This window comes from Cajanus cajan, chromosome 4 (assembly GCF_000230855.2).
Source record: "Cajanus cajan strain Asha chromosome 4, NIPB_CcT2T_4, whole genome shotgun sequence".
Taxonomy (NCBI): domain Eukaryota; kingdom Viridiplantae; phylum Streptophyta; class Magnoliopsida; order Fabales; family Fabaceae; genus Cajanus; species Cajanus cajan.
In genome coordinates this window covers 69,675,061-69,698,702 of record NC_138520.1, presented here as the reverse complement: position 1 = coordinate 69,698,702, position 23,642 = coordinate 69,675,061, and the positions used below count along the sequence as shown (strand labels likewise).

At 27.6% G+C, this 23,642-nt stretch overlaps 2 protein-coding genes across 14 annotated transcripts; one reads left to right on the top strand and one right to left on the bottom strand.

Annotated features, from left to right (window-relative positions):
• The first annotated feature begins 812 nt into the window (after positions 1 to 812).
• LOC109802527 (MADS-box protein SOC1) lies at positions 813 to 12,743 on the top strand. Of its 10 annotated transcripts, XM_083072940.1 has the most exons (10): positions 849 to 1,179; positions 1,475 to 1,565; positions 1,676 to 1,864; positions 5,925 to 6,006; positions 10,334 to 10,395; positions 10,499 to 10,598; positions 10,684 to 10,725; positions 11,107 to 11,148; positions 11,893 to 11,952; positions 12,457 to 12,589. In XM_083072940.1, exons 3-9 carry the CDS (start codon positions 1,683 to 1,685, stop codon positions 11,908 to 11,910), a joined length of 528 nt encoding a protein of 175 aa, XP_082929066.1. In that variant the 5' UTR covers positions 849 to 1,179; positions 1,475 to 1,565; positions 1,676 to 1,682; the 3' UTR covers positions 11,911 to 11,952; positions 12,457 to 12,589. The 10 variants fall into 10 exon arrangements, with proteins under 10 accessions (XP_020219517.1, XP_020219513.1, XP_082929066.1 ...); XM_020363928.3 differs by lacking the exon at positions 11,893 to 11,952 and having other exon boundaries at positions 813 to 968; positions 1,681 to 1,864; positions 12,457 to 12,743; XM_020363924.3 differs by lacking the exon at positions 11,893 to 11,952 and having other exon boundaries at positions 813 to 968; positions 12,457 to 12,743.
• Positions 12,744 to 15,982: 3,239 nt separating this feature from the next.
• Positions 15,983 to 22,349, bottom strand: LOC109802702 (putative fructokinase-7). Of its 4 annotated transcripts, none has more exons than XM_029272177.2 (7): positions 21,978 to 22,343; positions 19,201 to 19,418; positions 18,173 to 18,385; positions 17,490 to 17,687; positions 17,055 to 17,195; positions 16,469 to 16,585; positions 15,983 to 16,310 (listed from the first exon to the last, which is right to left on the bottom strand). In XM_029272177.2, exons 1-7 carry the CDS (start codon positions 22,060 to 22,062, stop codon positions 16,173 to 16,175), a joined length of 1,110 nt encoding a protein of 369 aa, XP_029128010.1. In that variant the 5' UTR covers positions 22,063 to 22,343; the 3' UTR covers positions 15,983 to 16,172. The 4 variants fall into 4 exon arrangements, with proteins under 4 accessions (XP_029128010.1, XP_082929063.1, XP_082929064.1 ...); XM_083072937.1 differs by having other exon boundaries at positions 22,001 to 22,341; XM_083072938.1 differs by lacking the exon at positions 19,201 to 19,418 and having other exon boundaries at positions 18,173 to 18,408; positions 21,978 to 22,349.
• Between the last annotated feature and the right edge of the window lie 1,293 nt (positions 22,350 to 23,642).

The following is a 23,642-nucleotide window of genomic DNA, read 5'->3' as shown; positions in this document are numbered from 1 at the left end:
ATACTGCTTTTTTAATCTCTCTTTTTATATATACACAGTTTTAATTTAAGGTTTAAGTATAAAATAATTCTACTTCTTAAAATTATAGAAGCAAGTGAATTTAATTTTTTATTATCTTTCTTAACGTCCAAATTGATAAAATATCATTTTTTTTCACCGAAAAATTTAGATCAGAGCAAGTCGATAATGAATTTTTTTAATAAAATTATAAATTATTTATTTATATAAAAGTTCATATAAAATAGTATAAAATAAGTTGAGATTATAGTACATTTTTAAAAATAGAAAAATATTAAAAATGTTATTTTTAAAAATAAAAAAACTAAAGCACATCTGATGCATAGGGTTTGGGAGACTAGCTTAGATTTTTTACTGGAAAAGTCCTGCCCGAAATGTAATAATAATATGAACAGTTACTTTAAAACCTGTATGTCACATAAGACTTTGATGACAAGGTGGTGCGTTTTCGTATTCTGATTGGCTCCTGATGTACGTCATCGTACGGACGAGGTTGATGTGTTTCTACCATCGTACTATTTTCTTACTTTTAAATTTTAATAACTCTGCTTCTTGCCCCACTCTCTCTCTCCTACCCTCCAATTTTCCAAAAGTGGTACCATAAAAATTAATCACAAACATTGTTTTTATAAAGTGTTGATTCCCATTTTCCTTTTTTTTTTTTTTTTTTTCTTATATTACAAAATTGGTTCATTTGGTGGCATCATTTTTAACATTACCCTTTTAACTGGAACGTTTCTTTTTGGGAGCATGGACTTGGTATTTTACCAAATCAAGAAAAGGATGAGGTTTCAATTTTCTATTACAATAAAACATTTTGTTTCTTAATATGGTGGGGCTGGGGGAACCAAAGGGGATAGGTGGATGAATAAGGAAAGCTTGCTCTGATTAGTCTATGCTTGCTTCCACTTTTTCTCAGTTTCTCTGCCCTTGTTGCTACCTCTCTTTTGGTGCTTTCTCTCAACTCTTTAATTTCTTCCCATTTCTGTGCCTTATTCTCTCCTCACTGGTCAACAGGTTTCTGGGATTTTGCTAATTTGGTGCAAATCTGATTCCCTTTGCTTTCACAACAAACCCTCCTCAAGGCTCATTCATAACTTTTTTCACCTGTTAAGAATCAATTAATCATATGTTATATATATTTTTTCACACATAACAAAAGTAAGAAACCCCATCTTATATGTTTCAGGGTGTTTAGATCCTTCTTTTTTTGGGGGGGGGGGGGGGGGGGGGAATTATGTACATTTATTGCTACCTTGTTTCCTTAAAATCTGCATAGCTGGTCTCTGTGTTGGATTATTCTTCTGCTCGTTCTCACGCTTCAGTTTCACTTTTACCTCTTCACATCTTCCATAATAATTGCAACTTACAAGGCATAATAATAACATTATTTGGCCCTTAATGGTTGTCCTTTGGTGTGTGATTCTTATCTGTTGGAATCTTCTATTTGTTGCAGTTTTTCTGGGCTTCTAATCTTGCTTGGAGGGCCAATTTTGGTGAAAACCTCTCATACAAGAAAGCATAGTTTTTTGGGTTCATTCTACTTGGTTAGGACTCATTTCATGTAAAATACCGTACAGTGAACCTTTTTTCTTCTTCTGAATATTGCTCTTATTTTTTATTTTTTATTTTCACTCTCTTTGTGGGTATTGAGAAGCTTAGAGATGGTGAGAGGAAAGACTCAGATGAGGCGCATAGAGAACGCCACAAGCAGGCAAGTCACTTTTTCAAAACGCCGTAATGGTTTGTTGAAGAAGGCCTTTGAACTTTCAGTCCTTTGTGATGCTGAAGTTGCTCTCATCATTTTCTCTCCAAGAGGAAAGCTTTATGAATTTGCAAGCACCAGGTATGTATACAATATAACATTTCCCTTTATTATTACTTTAATTTTTGTCACAAATTGTTGCTTTCTGCGATTGTGCTGCATATGCTAATTAATACAAGTATACAACATTTTTTTTTCTGTTCATGCAAAGGTTCCTTTTCAATATTTTAGCCGCTACGTTTCACTAGATTTATGTATGTGTTTGTAAACACCATATAGAGACCAAATCTGACTCAAAATCTTGATCATAACCTCACAAGTGTAGAAGAGGTAGGGGCTAAGGAGTTGTTTATTTATTTATTTTTCTGGTTTTTTAATTAATGATAACCTCAGAAGAAGTACTACAGTGGGGTTTGGATAGCACCTAGGAGTTTTATTTGACGCTTTCTCTTTTTTTATTTTCTTTTGGGGCTTCGAGGAGCTGAACAAAATTCTGTTTAGGGGAAGACTTAGATTTTACATTCAAGAGTTTAAGTGATTTAATTAGTTGAATGTTGAGATTAATGCTTAGTTTCTTAGTGTCAACAGTCCGTGTGTTAATTACATATCTGCATTGAAGCTCATTAATTCCACCTTTGTTTCACTATGCTTTTAAACTTGACATTTTTTAATTTGTGAACCATCTATCTAAAATTACACATACTTACATTTAGTAGGTAGGGGTAAGCTAGCGTCTATCAAGTTTTCAAGATTTCCTCTACAATGAGCACCTTTCATATTCCATTTTCAACTTTTAGGTTACATCTTTCTTTATATCTCTTTTTCTCATTTCTCCATATATCACTCGTCACGTTTACTTGCTGCTTGTATGCATCCTTAATTAGTGGTGTCGAATCATCATTATTGTTTCCTCTATTAGGCAAGATTTTCTATGTTGTAATTGATGATATAAAGCGGAAAATTTCTGAAAGGAGATGTACTTGTTTCCTTGAACAATGGATAAAGAGCCATCACATGCATGCAGGTTATATTGCACTGTATTATATGTACTAAAATACTGACAGCCAATTTCAATGAGAGAAATGATACAATATAATGACATGCAATACATAAATATGATTATGTACATCCAGCAATATCTTTCTCCTTCAATAAATTAATATTATTTTTTGGTTGAAGAAAATAAGGTCATGACTTCTGATTTCTAATGTCACTCAACAAAGTAAGCCAACTTTGTTCAACTGATATGATTTGTCAAAAGAAAAGGAAAAATAAAACTCCATTAGCGAGGAGCTTGTGAAGTTTCATGAAATAATGTGCCGAGTATCACCAGTTTTCAATATAACCATAGAGGCACACTAAACTCCTTACGAGGCTGTTTAAACTTTCATTAGTAATAATAATAATAATAATAATAATAATAATAATAATAATAATAATAATAATAATAATAATAATAATATGGTATGAACTTCTAGATTATAGTCGAAACTGCAAATTGTTGTTATTTAATTAGGTCTGATCCACTTGTTTAATAACTAGAGTTATACTCATTAGTAATTAAGTATGACGTAAGAGTGGTTTCAAAACATAATTTGAAAATCATATCTATCTGTGCATCATGTATTTTCTTTTCCATCCTCTCTTTCTCGTTGAATTGCACAGAAGGTACAATTGAAATTATTTTATTAGGAGTACTTTGAATCACTAAAATTAATTAAAGATGATGTGATCAAATATATTAAGATTGCAATGTACCATTGTATGCTTTTAGGATTATTTCAATCGTAGGATCGAATGCTTGAAGCATGATATGATTATATTTTGCTTTATAGTTGTAGAGTTCTTAGTGAACTTGCAACTTATAGGAAGCTTTCTCAAGTTCTGTAACAAAAACAAGATAAAGTTATATCCATTAACATTCTTTTACTTCTTATCCTTATGATTTTCTAGAATACAAAATGATAAATTACAATAAAATGATCTAGGGATAAACAGCACCCCTCTACCATGAACTTAAGCTCATACTATCAACCCTCTACCCCATGTTTTGTAGCCTACCATATTACAATCTGAAACAACAACCAGTATACTTCATTTGGTTCTTGTTGACTCATTGTGATGGTGAACCAACTTATTTTGATTCTCCACAAGTTGAAATGAGAATAGTTATTAATATGTAATGAAAAAAATAAAATTACACAATCCGGATCCTTTCCCCCTAACTGAAAGGAAGATAGGCTAGTAGGGTTTATTTTAATTAACTTAATTATATATTGGTTAATGGTTCATTGACATTAAATTTGACAAAGATAAATTTTTCTCCAAAGAAAAAGCTAAAAGTTTGTTCAAGCTCCAAGACTAATATAAAATTATTTTCTTTGCTTTTCTTGGCTTCTCATATGATCCTCAGTTCAAATGTATAATTCCGATTTAACACCAAATCGCGCTTCCTACAATGTTTTTTTATCTGAAAAACTCTTAAACTCTGCTATGTTACAAATTATTTTGTGGCTGAGAAAAATATCTTAAACTTTCCACATTTGGTCGTATTGATCATAACTCTGCTCTATCAATTACTCGTACTTCGTAGCAAACCTACTGTTTGTTTTTCTATTTAATTGAATTGATTTTAAAAGAATTAATATGGAAGAGTTTTATTTTGCCTTTGAAAATGACAATTTATTCATAGTAATTTTTTTTTCTTCCAAAATTTATTTTATGGCAAGTACTTTGTGCTGCTAAACATGTGTGTTTCTGTCTGACGTGAACTGTCAAACGGTACTCCTTTCAACAACACCACTATATATCTTAAACAAGTTTTTTTGAGAGAAGTGTATTTTTTTTGTTTTCCTTTCAGTGTAAGAGTTTAGTGGTTGGCTGCTTGTGGCAACTGTTTTGTTCCATATGGAGGCAAGAAAACTTGAGACATTTTTTTTAATAATAAAATCTTAAAATGTTACTTGTAAGTGAAATTATGCTAAATTAATCTAAGCTGTGCTAAATTACTGATCAATGCTTGGCTTATGAAATTGGCCTTTCGAAGTAGTACTTCAACTGTGGTTGATGTCGATCTAGGGTTTTGACTGTGACTGTTATCTTTTGTGCTTGTTTTTCATGCAACTTCTATGACCATTTTTCTAGTGTGCTATTGGCACTTGATGAGTTTGAGTTCAATATAAAGCATTTTCAACTATTCACCTTTGAATTATAATTTTAAAATATATTTAATTTTTTTTTAAATTGAAGACAAGGGATATTATTAAAATTGAAGACAAGGGATAATCTAATCGTACATATTTCTTTGCATATGAAAAAATGCCCTTAACCGCTTTTTATCTTTTTTTTTTTTTTCAATAGGTGTCACATTGATCTCTTTTCATATACCATCTTTATGTATTTCATCCTTTTTTTTCTCTTAACATATATGTTAACACATTTATTTTTACTACTCACTTTTTTTTCCTTCTCTTATTGCCTCTTTAAAGTTTAACATCTTCATGTTCATTATACATCTTATATGTACTTTTGTGCATATGTGCAACTCCTTTGGAATATGAGCTGAATATATAATTTTTAAGTTTCTACCCCAGTTTGATTTAAAATTTTGTGAGGGGCCTTCCAAAATAGAATTTCTCAAAATCCATTATGTTGAGAAAAAAATAATGATTAGAACAGAAAACGAGGAGGAAATTACAACATACATTAGAGTTATATTATATCAATATAAACTATTATCAAGAAAGTAATAACTTTACTAGTCTCAGTGGATTTCACTGCCGCCTTATTTGTTTTATTTTATTTTTTGATCTTTTGCTTGTTTGTTTAACATCTAACAAAATTTAAATAGAAATTTCCCTTTCCATTTCCATATTCTCATTTTATGTCAAATATAGAGATTATATTTTGTGCTAGAAACTTTGGAAGACATCGATTATGTTCCTTGTCTCTTTTCTGATGTTTAATAAGCAACTGCTGGTTACTTACATATTTTCTTGACCATGCATGGATCAGTTTACTAAAATATTCTTTTTGAGAAGCTAAAATATGTGAATTCTTATAAATTTTATGAAGGCAAGGTACTATTACTAGTGGTACCATGGATTTGTTCACTATAGTAGTAATGACTTTCATGAAACAGCATGCAGGAGACAATTGAACGCTACCGCAGGCATAACAGGAGTGCTCAAACAGTGAACAGATCAGATGAACAAAATATGCAGGTTATAATAACTCTTTCCCTTTTTTGTTATTTTATTCCTTAGTTATCGTTTAGTATTCCTATTCATCATCTAGTATATATTTAATTAGTTTCTAAATATAGACATTATATTACAAAATATACCTCTAGATATTCTCACAAGTACTTTGTAAAATGGTCGCGCACAGGCTAATAAAAATGCCTATATTTGCTTTCCTTCATTTGCATGATGATATTTTGCTTTCAAAGATTTTGGGGAGAAAAAAAGATGAATGTGTATTGATATTATGGAATGAAAAAAAGGAGAGGGGAGCAACTAAAATAAATTGTAATCTCTTAACATAATTATTGGATAATCCGAGAAGCTTTGCTAAAGGAGAAGATTTTGATGGCAAAATAACAATAATTAAATCAAAGTTCGTTAATATAAGTGGTTAAACATTTATGTCCTTTAATTAAGGATTGAGATTTGATCTCTAACTTGGGTATGGGATTGTGATTAGATGTACCACCTTACTCTTATAGGGAGAACAATTCGTACCTTACAAAGATAATTTTGTAAAGTTGAGTTAGATCTATAATCTACTTTCTTAAGATTTAGTGGTAGCAAAATGATTTGCATGGATGTGTTTGGGATCAGTTGAGTTCAACTTAATTGGGGTTGAAAAAAAATTACACTTACAAACTTTTGATTTTTTTACATTAGAATGTGTTTTTCCGTTAAATGTAATTTTAAACGGTATCAAAACATATATGTTATATTTCTTACAAGTTTCTTCCAAAGTTTTCCTTGGCCAAATGGCTTGTGATGTTGCTGTTGCAAAAACATATTCTTTTCCAAATGAATACCCTAGTTTTGCATTTACTCTGGGATATTTCAAGCCATAATGAATTGCGCGTTGCAAACATGGTATTGTTAAATGAACTCTCAATTATTTTGTTATATACTTCTTGTGATTATGTGATAACTATGTGTATACCAACTCATGTTTATTTTTTTATTTTAACAATGTTGGATTTTGTTTGCATTCCAACAATACACCCGATCAATGCTAAGAAAATGACTTAACAAACATACTTAGTAATTTAATATCCCTACATCATCTCATTTTGTTGAGATTTTCAACGATTTTGTTATTGTTTCCATAAACTGCCAGTCATCAACATATATTGCAATAATGAGAATTATTCACCATCACAGTTGATATCCCCCCCTCATACTATAGGTTGACCCTATATTGCAATTTTCATTGAATTTGCGGTTAATTTAAGAGTTTTATGTTAGATATAGAAGTGAAAGCATTTATTAAAAAAAACTATAATTTAACAATATTTTTAGTTTGTTATCCCCTAAAGAAACTAAATATGATTTAAGGGTAAAAATTTATTGGAGTTTAAGTGTGAAGTGGATCCCACATCAGTTAGAGTTGGACATGTTGAGTAGTATATAAGTGAGAAAAATTTACCTATTTAATGCGTAAAGGTTTTAGATTATAAGTGTTGAAAACAATAAATATTCTTTTCTTTTATGCACAATAATGATGAGAAACACATTAAAATAACACCATAAAAAAATAAACAAAAATCACACAAATTTATTTAACCTGGTTCAACCTTTTGTGGGTGGAACTTGAAATTTACTTCCTCACAAGTTTTATGGGTGAAACTTGGGAATTAACTTGGGAATTCCTTTCCAAGTTTTATGGGTAAAACTTGGAAACTCATTTTTCACAAATTTTATGGGTGAAACTTGGGAACTTTCCTTCATATGATCTCCTCTCTCATTTAAGGCGGTGACCCCCCTCTACAGGTCGGGGTGATTCTTCTCATCTCAAGAGTTTCTATTTATTAACCTTACATGATAATCTTAAAAGAGGAAATGAATCTCTAAAATAAATATAATATATTTCAATTCTAAACAATATCCTAAAAGAATCAATATCTTTTAAAATTTAAATAATATCTTTGAGATTTAAATTTGAAAACTTGAATTGTTTTCCAACATTAACAAGGAAACAAATACAACTTTTATCACAATCAAACGTGACTAAATGTTAGACATTTGGTATGGATATCAATTGTAGCAACTACTAGAATGGATAGAAATCTAAGTGTTGAATCCATATAAACTTGTGCTATGATTAATTGATTTTGATAAAATGTTTTTATTAGGAAAAATTGTAAAAGACTTGTGTGAAGAATGCATTAAAGTAAAGAATGTATTTTTAACATATCTTTCTTACTTATTATTTAATTTTTAGTAATTATTTGGTTAATTCAACAACTAATAAAGTATTTTAACCTTAAACCCTTAGATGAGAAGTTCTAGGTTACTTAATAAAAATATCAATTTCTTAATAAAGTTAATTAAGTAACTTGCATTAGGATAAAAGTTGACTAATAATTCTTATCATATTCTTAGTAATAAACATTTAGTATTAGCCTTTAGATCGTAATTTTTAAAAGTTTTCCTAACTTCAGATAAGTCTAATATTATGTAATGAGTGATCAAGTCAAAAAAACATTAAGAGAAGAAAAATAATTAATTGAATAAGAAAATTATTGAATAAGAATAGAAAGAATTACATGGAATCAAGTAGTTACATCGATCTCCAACAATGGATGAATTGGTCACTCATGGTTACTGAACTCGCACAAAAGATATAAAGAAGATTCTAGAAAATTCTGTGATGACTCTTGCTCGAACCTTGAGAGTACAACCTTGACTATAAATTAGAGTTCTTAGTGTTGTCGATGCATGAATAATGTTTTGCTTCTCTTTCCTTTCTTGGTCATTGTTAAGGCATTATTATTATAATAAAACTTGTTTTCTCTAGCAACGAGCATATCGGGGAGTATGGGGGAGCACTTAAAAGGTTGCATAGGTCATTAATTAGGACTACCAAAAAAATCAAACACCACATTTCCATCCAAAATCTTGTGGTATTATTGGATATATGAATCGCATGTTGGACTAATCACTGGCTTGATCTCTCTCCAATTGTTAATCTTCACATTACTATGCTCTGCCAGTATCATAAATCAATGGGACACGCTTATTAACCAATCGTACCATCAAATATAGATATTACTATGCTCTGTCATATTTGTATTATTTTCACCATGATTAGATTTGACAACCTAAATTTTTTATCTAAGTTTAAATTCAACTTCAACTTTGAATTGTTCGAAAACATCTCGGAATCACTACAAGAAAATTGTCATATAGTGACACACATCATATAGTGACACAATACGTATTATTAAAAATTATTTTTACCCACACAATAAATATAATATATGTTGATATATTGTTAAAAAGTGTAGGTATAGACTATAGTAACACACAAAATATGTTGTTAAATCTCATTCAAAATCAACACTAAAATTGTATGTAGCTATATGTCAAATAGGTATATACCTACATATATTATACCTATAGTGACACTTTTTGTATGTCACTATATGGAATATTTTTTGTAGTGGATTATCACTTTTCATGTATCAAATATAGATATTTATATATTAAATAAATTATACATTGATGCTCGTTTCATGAGGTTGAACACATGATTAACATTGTCTAATTATTATTAATGACAATTATTTAATGACAAATAATTAATTGTTTCTATTTTATTATCTAATAAAAATATTAATGATTAATATATAATAATCATTAAAAATATATTTATATTATACCAAAATTTACTATTAACAACAATTATTTATTGAGAAAAACTCAAGTCTTACATTGACTAGAAATAAGATAATTAAAGAGTATATAAGTAAATGATAATTTTTATCTTATAAGTCTCACATTGTTATAAATCATTTCTTAAATTTTTAGTAGTAATAGCAAAAAAAAAATTAAATGCTAGTAAAAAATGTCACTAAAATTTATATATTTTACTCGAATTAGTAAAAGATTTTATAGCAATTTTTATTGTGACTAAAAATAATATTAAAATCATTAAAAATTCATTTTATTATAGTGATTGATCGTTGATGCACTTAATGCAGACTTCAAAACTTGATAGATATAAGAGAAAGTAGTGTATTTGATTTGACACTATAGCCTCTGAAAAGTAAATTCCCAACCGAAGTATTTATAAATCCTGAAAATTATAATTCTTGAAAACCTCTTCATACATTGAACATTTCCAGGGCATTTCATCTTCATCTTGTTAAATGTTTGCATGTTAGATATGAATACAGTGAAAATAGGAGAATTGGTTAATTTGCATTCCATTTATTTCTATTCTATCTACTGTATTCTCTTATTATTGACATCCATTCAACTTAGAATACCGAGGACTGAATGAAATTTCCTAATATATATATGGCAGCATTTGAAGCAAGAAACAGCAAACTTGATGAAGAAGATTGAGCTTCTTGAAGCTTCAAAACGGTTCAACATTTTGCTTTTCTATTCATCTCAGCAAAATTTTTATATCCACTGTTAGATTTCACTCACAACATTTTTTGTTGCATGTGTACTATTCATCCCTCAGGAAACTCTTGGGAGAGGGTTTGGGGTCATGCTCCTTAGAAGAACTTCAACAGATAGAACAACAGTTGGAAAATAGTGTAAACAATGTTCGTGCAAGAAAGGTTAGCTTAAAAGGCATATTAAAAATTTTACTTTCAATATATTTCAATTTGATTAACATTTGAATCCCTATTTTGTATTATTTAGAATCAGGTATACAAGGAACAAATTGAGCAACTAAAAGTAAAGGTAAGCCCATATAGTTGAGGTGGTTGAACATATTAGGTCCTTTGGAACAAATTTGGAACCCTGCTACTTGCATAGGTGTCTGGATCTCATTAAAGTGGATGTAATTTCAACTACTTTCTATCAAATTTAGATGTAATCAGTAATCACCATATAGTTGTCACTAACTACCGTCTGAAACTGGTGTTATGAGCATTACTCCTTGATATTGTGTTTGGATTTAATTCTGTATCATTCTGAGTACATGACTTGTTTTTATTATTTTTTGTGAAGGGAATGAAATTTGTTTTATTTCCCATAATCTCTACAAGTTAAAAAAAAATCTCATGCATGTAGGATTTACACTGAAGAGATGCTAACTAGTGTGTTTTGAATACGATACAGGAAAAAGCCCTATATGCTGAAAATGCCAGGCTGTGTGAGCAGGTGAAACTACACTATTGTTACTGCTGTCTAGAATTTATTTTAGAAATGTTGTTGAACACTTATTTTAGATTTGGATGAATGCAAAATATACACTTTTTATCATTTTCTTTTCAACACACTTTTCACTATTAAGTGAAACTCATGTAGGTTTAATTAAAGAATAAATGAGTCTCGGGTGTGAATTTAGGGTTTATATGAATTTCACCCAATAGAAAAATTGTGTTGAATTAATTAATTGGAGAGTTTATTCTTAGTTTAATTACCCTTTTCTTCCTAATAATTTTTTAAAATTCTTATAATTGAAAGCGTTTTATTATAGTCTTTACATATCTTCTTTTTCTTTTAGTTCCCTAGGTCTATTTCTATATAGATTAAAAGGAAAGTATATTCAACTATAGGAACTAAAATGAAAGTAGTATATATAGAAATTAAAATGAAATATTTTTTAATTATAAGAACTAAAAAATAAAATTCATGAACTACAAGGATAAAAGGGTAATTAAACCTCTTTTCTTTATATTTTAGAAACCTTTAAGTTAAATTGACACTACTAGAAAAGTGTCATTTTCTTGCAAATTTTCCTGTAAAAAAATATTCGTAAAATTTTTTTGCGAATTTATTTGCGAAAAATAATTTACAGATATTTCTTATAAATTTTTCTACAATTTTAATAATCATAGAAATTTTTTTTCATGGTAAAAATTTGCAGAAAGTATTGTAAGAATTTTATTTTGTTTCTTGCAGATTTTCTTGCAAAAATAAATTCGCAAGTAATGTTTATTAAATGGTAGAAAAATTTTGCAGGTAACTTTTTCTGCGGATTTTTTTGCAAATTTTAATTTGCAGGAAAAATAAAAAAAATATATTTAAATCTGTAAGTTTAATATTTTAAAAAAATTTCATGTCCTACTTCAATTGAAAATAAAGCAATTAAAGAGTATATAAGTTGGGACAACATTTACCATACAAGTTGATTTATATGATTGAGTGTTAGGCTTATAATGTAGTTACTATCTTAGAATTTAAAAGATTATGTATCACATGTTGAAGGCATGAAAATAAATGTTTCGGATGAATTCATTGTGAGCATTTGAAAGTTAAAAAGTTATTGATAGAATTTATAGTAATTTCTTGCAAATTTTAAAATTTGCAAAAAAATATTATTCACGAAGATATTACCTGCAAATAAAATTTTGTAGGAAAATTTGCATGAACAACATTTCTTAGGAATTTTTATGTCGTATGTAATAAGAGAAATTTTAATAGTGGGAAATGCTGATATTTTTGAGTGATGAAATTCTCATGCAGTTAGGTATCCAACCACAAGCAGAAGCAGAAGCAGCAACAAGGGATCCCAAAGAAAATCAACCCTATGCAGAAAGCAGTCCAAGTTCAGAAGTGGAGACTGAATTGTTCATTGGACTACCAAGGTCTAGTTGAACAGAATTTAATCCTTGCCTATGCAAGCATGAAATAAGGAGAAGCCAAACTGTCTCTAGCTAATTAATGTATAATATCGTCATGTTTCCTATAATACTGAGATGAACACTAGGAATCTTATATTATATATAAAGAACTTTCAAATTTTATCATTAGGGTTTGATGTTTGTCTTTCGTCATTCAACTCCCTTTAGCTTTATTAGTTAGCACGTAGTATGACCAGAGAAGTTAACAAATAGATTTTTTTGAGTGTCTATCTAAAATACCCTTATTTGTTTATCAGAGTAAGAATTTATTAAACTTTTATAGAATTTAATAACTAAAAATGATACTCATGTATTTTATGGGTTAATTTTGTTTTTATGTATGTTAAAAACATATTTGTTTGTAAAATTATTTTTATATTGAGATAATATAATTATATTCTTTCAAAAATATAAAAAGAATGGAGTATTCAAGTTGGATATATATATATATATATATATATATATATATTATTTTACTTAAAATATTTATAAAATTTTAAGTATTTTTCACAGCATGAAAAATTTATTTTAAATTTAAATTTTTTTAACATATCTTAAATATAAATATTTGTAATTTTAAGACGTGTAATGATAAATATATTTAATGAAATCATAAGATATAATGATAATATATTTAACATATTTTAAATGAACAGATAATTATAAAATTATTTTATACATTAATTAATTTGAATTAATGAAATGAAGTATCAAATAATTTTTAATTTTTTTTAAAATTTAAAAATTTGATTTATGTATTAAAAATTTTAAATTCAATGATTGGATCGTTAAAATTTGATATAAAATATGAGTTATTGAACGGAATAAATTTAGGTAAACTTACTCCTAGAGTAGATGGATCCCTCATCTCTCTTTATATATATATATATTACAAAATAGTATTATAAAAATAAAAATCTTAAAATATTACTTGAACAAATAATGTTAATATTTATTAAAATATTAATCTATAATTTTTTAAAATTTTGAATTTTGATGAATATCAATAACTTCTTTTATATTTTGCATTTTTTTATAAGAATGAGAAAATGAGAATGTAAAAAAAAAAAATAATATCAAAATTTTAAATTTAAAAAGAAAATAAAAATGAAATTAAATGGGAGAAGAAGGCAAAAGTAATGTGAAATAAAATTAGAAGAGAGAAGGGGGCGGATTTTTTTTTGTTTGAGAGCAAATGTTATAATTTTTTATTTTAAAAATACTGAATTTTTTAATTTTAAATATAGATAATAATATTTTATATTTAATTTAATCTAGACGTATTGACTATTTTTTTAAGCTTTTTATTTTTTTTTTCAATTATTTAGATTAAATTATAAAATTTATAAAAATGTAATACATTAAATTTATAAAAAAAAATAGAAAAGAGAAGTTTGAGTGGAAGGTTTCGCATTGGTAGAGTTCTTTTGAAATTTTAAAAAGTTTGGATAAATAAAAGTAAATTAATTAAAAAATTGAAAAGATAAATTTTTTTAGGCGGGAAATTTTTTAACCATTAGTGACACGTGTTATGTTAAAAACTTCTTTTATATATAGTAAATGTAATACATTAAAATTTATATAAAAAAATTATGTAGAATAAGAGAAGTTTAAGTGGAAGGTTTCGCATTTGTAAAGTTGCTTTCAAAATATAAGTTCAATTTTAAAATAGTCTGGATAAATAAAAGTAAGATAATTAAAAGATTGATTAATTTATGTGGAAACTTTTTAACCATTAAACAGCACGTGTTAAGTTAAAAATATATTTTTTTTAATATAACTTAATTACACTTTTAATCCTCCTATGATAAAAATATGCAATTTTAATTTATATTTCTAATTTTATAATTTTAATCTCTCAACTTTATGAATCTACAATTTTGATCCTTTATTAAATATTTATTCATTATTTATAATGTTGATCATAACCTCATATTAGATAAATAATATAATAATTAACATTTAATAATATTTAATTAATATATATTTTTAGTTTTTATTTTTATTATTTTTAATCTAATTTTATCATTTTTTTGAGATAAAAATGATAATTAAAAAAATATATAGTCTTAATATTATTAAATATTAATTATCATATAATTTATTTAATATCTCATCATTAATATTATAATTTTAATAATTAATGATGAAAATTGAACCAAAGGACTAAAATTATAAATTTTATAAAATTTTAAAATTAAAAATAAAAAGAATAAAACTTTGAATCAGATATTACAGAGGGGGAAAATGTAATTTACGTTATTTAACCAATGAAGTAAGGGCATTCTCAAATATATCATAAAAAGAAACTTGAATATTATAATGTTTATATGTTGGCTAGCACGCAACATTTTATACAATACAAAATGGTTGAGGTTATCAGTCCGTAATTACACTATATAATTATTTTTTTTATAAAAATTTAATCAGATTTTTCGAAATGACTTTCCTTCTCTATTATGTAATTTTTTTTTTGTCATCTAAGATAAGTAGTGATAGAAATAAATTGGATCTTAAACAGAAGTTTGTGATTTGACTTCTTTAAAATTTGGTTTGGTTTAACATATTTAATAAAAATGTTAAATTTAAAATTTTTAAAAAATTTATTTATATAAAAAAGTTAAACTTAAATTTATAGAAAAGACTATTAAACTTGATAAATCAACCTATTTATTTATATAATATAACAAAAAATTAATATATGTATATTATGAAAATATAAATAAATAAATAAATTTATAAAACAAAAATAAATTATAAAATAATTTTTTTTATAAAATAATTATTTTATTATTATAGATTCATAAGTTTATGACATGTGCAGTATATATGGTTATATATAAATTATCTCTTTAACAAAAAATATTCAATTTTTCTCCTATATCTCTTTTAAAATTTAAATTTTAATAATATTGAATAAATTATATTTTAAAATAAATTTATTAATTTTTTTAAAATTAAATTTATTGAATTTATTAACATTAATAATTTAAATAAGCTTTTAAATAGGTTAATGAGTTATGTCATTCTTTAAAAAGATCACGTTAGACCTATAAAAAAAACCTATAATAAATAATAAGTCAGATTTAAACTTTAATTTTACAAGCTTAACCTATATATTTAAAGTCTAGCATGACCTATTACCATCTCTAAAAATAATAAAAAAAAATGTCGAGAGAACAATTAATTTATAGAAAAAGAGATATACTAATTATTTTGATTATTTAAGTGTGAGAAAATATAAAAACAAAATTAAATTCTATACCACTTCAGAGTCAAATATTTTAAGTTTTGTATAATATCAAGATAAATGCTTAAAAACACAAATATAAATTTTACAATAAAAACGTGATATAGCAAGACATTAGTGAATATCGACCAAGATGTTAGTTTTCACCTAATTGTTAGACTCATCCAATTTATATATTTTTTTTTTTAGGGAAAATGTTTATGGCAAATGGAAACTATGACATGTCAGAGGCCTCAACTAACATGAATTAAATTGAACACCTTTCAGTTAACCAATTTAGTTGCCACATTGGCAAATGTACTACTCGTCTATGAATTGAAGTATGAGAACATAATTCTTAGAACAGCATCTTTTGTGGGAAGTGAAGGTATGGCCCCTCTCCCTGTCACTGTGAAAGCACCACAAGCATTTGCAAAATCAAGAGCCTCCCTTAATCTTTTCTCATCCTAAAAATGGTAGAGGAAATAACATGGCTTCAATTTCTTTGGGTTTAACCAAGACAAAAGTTAGAGGCCAAGAAAACTAGTCACATGTGACATGAGTAAGGCACTAATACTTTTATCCAACCCTCTTAGATAACTGAATATGAAATACTATTTGTCACCTTATAAATTTGGTTGTGTGCTGCCACAATGCTCAAAAGTCCTCCCATAAAGGAATCACCTGCTCCAGTTGGATCAATTGCTTCCACCTCAAAACCAGCAGCCCATCCTTTAAATTCCTGTGCAGCAATGAGGAACATCTACATGACTAAGTCTAAACATAACCAACCAAATTTGAATTAGAAAATAGAGAGATTTCATGTATCTAGGACAAAATGTTTACATTACAAAATCATTTAGGACTTAACCTCAATACATACACTAACACCTTCTAAAGTTTCGTGAAATTGCAGATGAATCTCTTATTTGTTTTCCTCCTACACTAATCTCTCCTAAATGTTTGAAAAACATGACACTAACACTTTTTAGACATTACATTAATTCTTTTATTGTTTGAAAAATATTACACTATATTTTCTTATAAGAGATATTGTTGTAAACATTAAAAAAACAGAAATTATGTGCAACCTCACAAAATTTTAAGAAGTACTAGTATAATTTACTTTAACATTTATTAGTAGAGCAACACCATGCTTGTAAACATAAATAGAATAGCTCTCATGCAAGTTTTTGTTTATAGATCAACACCTTGGTGTAATATCTACAGCCTCGTGCTCCTTCAGTGACAAGCAGCAGTTTGAGATTGTAAGGGTGCAGCTTCTTCATGATCACATTGTCATCATAAGGATCATCACCTTCAGACAAGAATCGAATTTCATCCACACTTACCTGTAATTCAAAACAGACCATAGGCAAATATAGTTAATACTTGACACCCATTTGGGTGCACAATAAAAACACATGTAATCAGTTTGATCCTCCAAAGATCAATACATCAAAATAGTCCTTTAATATCAAGTGTTGACATCAAATTGGTTCTTCATTGTCAGACTTCGGCATCAAATGATTACTTTATGAGGGCAATTTGATGTCAAAAATGACACTGAAGGATCATTTTGAAATACTTATGACACATGTATCTTAAGAGAATCACACGTATACGCGTGCACACAAAACATGTACCTTAATAATGTCTGCATAGTTCCAGATACTCATGATGCCCTTTCTAGCAGCCCCTTTTGATGGCCACAGTGGCAATGCCATATTTGGGGCATAGGAAAGGATACAGCCAGACACTTTGGCAACACTCATTGCTGCAAGGTGAGCTGACCTAGAAGGCTCCTGAATCAAGCTGACTGAACCATAATGAAATATTGTGGCCTGCACAACATAACATACTTAATGAAACAAAATAATTGAAATGTACAAATCTGTCAATTTGACAGTTACTTTTAGGACTTTGGAGGAACTTGTGGAACAGAAAATTGTAGCATTCTTTTAGGTTAAGCTTGAAAAGTAGTATTCACTTCTAAAATCAATTTTTAATTGATAATTTAGAAAATATAATTTCAACCATAGTCTATGAAAGCAACTAGTCTTCTGTCTGAGAGAAACTGAAGTTGGTCCTCTTATACAAGATTTTAGGTTCGAGTATTATGAATGAAAAAAATGTGATTGGAGGAGAAGATTTCATTAAAAGTAACTAGTTAGATTCTCAAGCAGAGATTAGTTATTGACGAAATCAGTAGTCGCATCAATAACATGATTAAAAAGATATTGTTTATGAAAGATGAGATGAAACTATCAAAATATATTTTAAGGGGAAAAGGAACATGGTGGATTTCCTTCTATACTGTTTGTATTACCTTCTTTATGAGGCTCACACCAATTTCATCAGGACGAAGAAGCATATCAGCACTAGGGTTTCTGTAAAACATGAATTCAGCTTGTCCATCCCTCTTAAGAGCATAAAATGCCAATGCTGTTCTTGCATTAGCATCAAAGAGCAGGCCAGAATTGTCAACACCATTTTGTTTCAGAATATCAGATAACATATAGCCAAATTCATCATTCCCCACCTTCCATGCAAACATCAGAGACACTGTGGTCAGACAAATTAATGGACTCAGGTAGATTAAAAAGAAAGAAAGATTCAAATCTGAAGATTTTGCTTACGCATTGAATTTTGTTTCACTAAAGATAAAAATGCTGATTTCACAACATACACAATTCAAAGCTTTAGCACCCCAAATTCACACGACACACAAGTAACATAAACATTGGATGGAATGCTGTAATGCATTAGATTTTGAATTATCAGGGTATCAGACACTGAAGCAAAACGATGTTCTGTTTGAGAAGTTATCATTATCAACAAACATATCCCTATTAACAGACAGGGTGGTCAAGTTGTTTTGACTTGTTGGATTTATTCATATAATTGATGCAAAGTTGCTAGTAAGTAAAGTATCAGCAATAGGATTTTTCATAATTAAACAATTCTTACTAACAATAAAAATAAGAATAAACAATCATTTTAGTTCCTGAAATTATGAGACACCCTCATAGTAGTTTCTAGAATTAACATGTCAAATAAATTCCAAAAGTTATAATTTGTTTCATCTAAATCTCTAAATTTAATCACTTACTATCATTTCAATCACTAAACATATATTGATATTATCATTCAACTAACATCTATAAGATTAATCTGAATAAAGAATTACAAGTTTGGGAACCTTTTTAGAATTTTCTTTGACCCATGGACTAATGTGACGACCCACACCAACTTCAAGGATGAAATTAGTTGTTTATTCATAAAAGTAACAACAATAACAATAAAAATAGTAATAAATAAATAAGAATGGTAAGATAATATTATGGAGAATTTCACCTTGCCAATGAAAGCTGTTGAGCATCCTAATCTAGAAATTCCAACAGCAACATTGGCAGTGGCTCCAGCGGGGATTCTCTTAAAGGCAGTTGCATCTGCAAGGGACACTCTTGGCACTGTTGGAACTAAATTTATCATCATCTCCCCAAAGCAAACAACCAGAGGCCCTCTAGGACTCTCTCTGCTCCGATTTACACTATGTTTAGAATTAGATGAATCTACAAATAACAAGTACAATTCATTACTTGTTATGAAATTGGACTCAATCATGAAAAACATTGGCATTTAATGTTGTTTAACTTCAACCAATTTAGCATCTAGGAATTTCCTAAAGACACAAGTTTCCTTGGATTCACACAGAAAAGTGATTGAAGATAGCTGAATACTGAAAGGTGTTAAACATAGACATACATATTGATAATAAGTAGAATTTTTTAGTAATATGTGGACTGGCATAGTCAACCATTCCTCATACTCAAATTAATTGAATAGTAAATATTGTGAAACTTCTATTGATTTCACTGGTCTATGTGTCTTGCCTTTGTTGTGAATCTGTTATAAGGACTTGGTCTTCCTTGAATTGTATTGAATTTGTGAGTCTCGTGATGAGGTTAAACCATATTACAATCACAATATGAGGACTCTGTTTTCATCTACATGTAGTTGTGGTTACCTCGATTTGAAAACACAAAGCTGTGTATACAGAAAATTGAAATAGTTTCTCATCTAATTCACACCAACAATTCGTAATTGTACATTTTAAGAAAAATAAAATGAAACGTGAAATAAATATATCTATAAATTAAAATTAAGTTATGTTCGAGTTAAAAATAAAATTTTAAAAAATTAATACTAAAGAAATTTTACAAATTAGTTTATATTAACTTATGAAGAAAATTATTTTTTTTTCTCTCCTAGAACTACTTGAAAGTATGTGTCGTGCTCATTCTTTCTAGGTAACTAATAAAATTATTTCTCAGGTGCAAGTATTCTCAATCAACAATTAAAGATTAATTCCTTTTCATGTGAAGAAATTATCAAAGTGAAACTAACCTCTCCTAAAAAAGTTTTTAATATCATATGTTGATTTTGTTGATAACTCTATATCTTTCTAATGCACCGGATGTTATACTTGTCGTGATTGAAATTCAATAGATTATGTTAATTTAAGAAATTTTTTTATTACTCAAAATTACATTAATGACATCAAGATTTAAACATAAAATAGGATCGTATGCATATACTTCAAGTCTTATCATTAGATTTATCCTAATAATTCTCATTAGTTTAAGAGTTTAACATGATGTTATCTATTTTAAATTAAAATTATAACAATGATAGCTAATTCAATCCTAATAGTATTTATAAATTATATGATCTTGGAATGGAATCTAAGTTCAATAAGGTTCAAGAACATTTGCCTGAGGAAATTTATTGAAACCTTGTACGTTTTGTTCAATATGTTAAATTATTTTCGATGATCAATTCTCAAAATTGCGATTTCTTTTGGTTGAGAATTGACGGAGGAAAAATGAGGAGAAACCTTCACCACCCTATGAATTTTGCTCAAGATTATTATTTGTTTTTCTTCTTAAATAGATGTCAATGCTATTCAAATGGGAGAAAGTTAAAAAAAAAATTAAAAAATCTTACATGCACTTATGGTCACCAATTGCTAAAACTTCTTGAAGATCAATATCGTGGAGTTCATACTATATATATATATATATATTTGTTTTTTTTTTTGGATGGTCACCATGTAATTGGGCTATTATAAACACTTCCCCATGAAGATTATGTTGGGTTTTACTTTTCCATTGTAGGAAGATTAATGGATATTGGTATTGCAAAAACTAAAATAAAAAAAATACTAATTCTCATTTTATAAATATTGTGGTTGTCATATCCAGACTACAAAACCTTTTGTGTATACAAGGAACTAATCGTAGTTTTTTTTTTTTCCTTATATCACACACCACTATATTTTTTTCCTTCTTAAAACTTAATCTTTAGAATTGTCAAAAGTCAAGTTGTGAGTCAAATTTTGCAAGGAAGTTGACTTATCTAATTTGATTCGACCAAAATTCTTACCGATACTTATTTTGTTGGTCAGTATAGTTTATTGGCCCATCAAACTGAGTTAAATTGCTTCATTTTATTTTATTTAAAAAAATAAAGCTTATTAGACCTAAAATTTATCGGATTAGAACAATTGTTTTTTGAATTAGTTTTTTTTTAGAATCTAGTTCATTGGGCTCTCAGACTAGCTTGTCTAGACGAACTATTTTTTAAGCACCTCTACTGATTTCTTTTGTTTGTTTCTTTTCGGCAACATAATCTCTAAAATCTATTGTAGCATACCACATTTTCTATTTTGTACATTAACATTTGAAACAAAATGTACTTGAGAATCATATTACCTATTACTTTGTATGAAAGTTGTTCTTGTATTAGATAATTAAAGTTCTATCTAGCTAACACTAAAATCTTGAATATGATAATAATGAACCAATCTAAAAAACTGAAACCATTGCAAAAAACAAACAACCCTCATTAGTTTCATGCATAATTAATAATCATAACGGGTTATCAATCAATAGAGTGACCAGAATTGTTTTCTTCAGACTCTCTCGAACACCCAAAATTAATGTTCAAAACTAACATACAAATCAACCAAAATAAACAAACAAAAAAGCAAAAGGATGGTATGAACGAAATGAAATTTAAAAAAAAAAAAAAAAAAAAAAAAAAAAAAAAAAAAGTGGGAAAAGCAATACCATAACAAGGACTTTTAATAAACCTTAAGGTGCCCCTGCGACTGCGGGAGCGATCCAAAATCCCAGGGAAGCAACAACCCCTCATTTTTGGGTTTGTGGCAACCCTTTGAAAAGCTATCACCAATTCACCATGGATTCATCATTACTTATTCTGCTTCATCACCATCATTGCCAAACAAATTACCAGGGTAAAGGGACAAGCATGCATATCATTCTTAATTTCTATATTTTACCTTTCGTCCTATTTTGTTGGAAATCTCTATGTCCCTTTACTATTTCTTTGGTTGATTTTCATTTGACCCTTTTGTTCCCAATCTAATCATGTGATGCAAATGACTAGTTTCAAGTTTGCTTTAGAAACTGTTATTTCCCTAATTGCACAAGTTAAGGATGTAGGATGGAAATAGATATTTAGTGATTGCTGGATTTTTTTATTTTTATTTTTTTGTATTTTATCATTTTATAGAGAGAAAAAAGTGGGGCTACCAGAAAACGGAAGGTAGGCCTAAACTAGCCCAATAACAACTATATGCACAAAATGGGTCAAATTTGTTCAAGGTAAAACTGATTTTGCATATTAAAGAAAATAAATAAAGAAAAAAATCAAAATAAATAAACTAAGTAAAATGTGGCCAAAATTAGATGCTCATAATATAATTTTTAACGAGCATACATTAATGCCTCTGTCTAACTAAAGATCTTGTTTTAATGATACAATTCCTCTGTCTAACTTGTAATAAAGCTTTTTCAAGTTGCCTCTCAAGATTTTTGCATCTCTTTTATATTCAATGGTTCTAGATCCCCAAGCAAATGCCTGATATGACATCAAATTACAAAGAAAATGATATCCTAATCTCTAGTTGGTGATTAAAATGTATGTGAGGTTCTTAATGAGAACAATAATATAGAGAGAGTAAAACTTGTAATATTTGAGTACTTTGTAGAGACCCATGCTTTGCTATTAGCATTAATTGACACTTATTTGGTAGTTGGTATCAGCTCTGATTGTCAAAATATAAATTCATAAGAAATGTTTTTTTTTTATTTTTAAAATAAGAACATTTCTTAAAAAATAAGATTAACTAATTATAGTTCTTTATATATGGGTGAGATCATGGTTTCTATCATCACCACTACTACAATCTTAATACTAATATTATTATTATTATTATTATTATTATTATTATTATTATTATTATCGTTAATAATAATAGTAATAATGATCATTGTGATGAATTACAATATTAATAATAATAAAAAATGATAATAATAATAATAATAATAATACTAATAATAATAATGATAAAGTTATTCTAAGAATAATTTTTTTTTGTAAAATTATATATTAAATTTTAATAATTTAATTTTTAAATTAAATTTTTTTATTGAAAATATAAGTCTAAACATTTTATAAAGAATGAAAAATATTTTATACTTCGGTACATAATTTTAAATTAACATGTAATTTTATAAAGTATGAAAAATATTTTATACTTTGTTACATAATTTTAAATTAATAAATAGTTATAAAAGTATATTATATATTAATTTAAATTAATATAATAAAGTGTTAAATAGTTCTTTTTTTTAATTTTATATATTTAATTTAGTTAATAAAAACTTTTAATTTTAATTTAATGATTAGATGTTGAAATTATATATATA

Coding starts and splice junctions, on each gene's coding strand:
- LOC109802527 (XM_020363928.3), top strand. CDS start 1,683: ATGGTGAGAGGAAAGACTCAGATGAGGCGCATAGAGAACGCCACAAGC. Junction 10,599..10,683: donor ACAATGTTCGTGCAAGAAAG/GTTAGCTTAAAA, acceptor TGTATTATTTAG/AATCAGGTATACAAGGAACA. Junction 11,149..12,456: donor ATGCCAGGCTGTGTGAGCAG/GTGAAACTACAC, acceptor ATTCTCATGCAG/TTAGGTATCCAACCACAAGC.
- LOC109802702 (XM_029272177.2), bottom strand. CDS start 22,062: ATGAGGGGTTGTTGCTTCCCTGGGATTTTGGATCGCTCCCGCAGTCGC. Junction 19,419..21,977: donor TATTAAAAGTCCTTGTTATG/GTATTGCTTTTC, acceptor TGTTATTTGTAG/ATTCATCTAATTCTAAACAT. Junction 18,386..19,200: donor CAACAGCTTTCATTGGCAAG/GTGAAATTCTCC, acceptor TTTGCATGGAAG/GTGGGGAATGATGAATTTGG.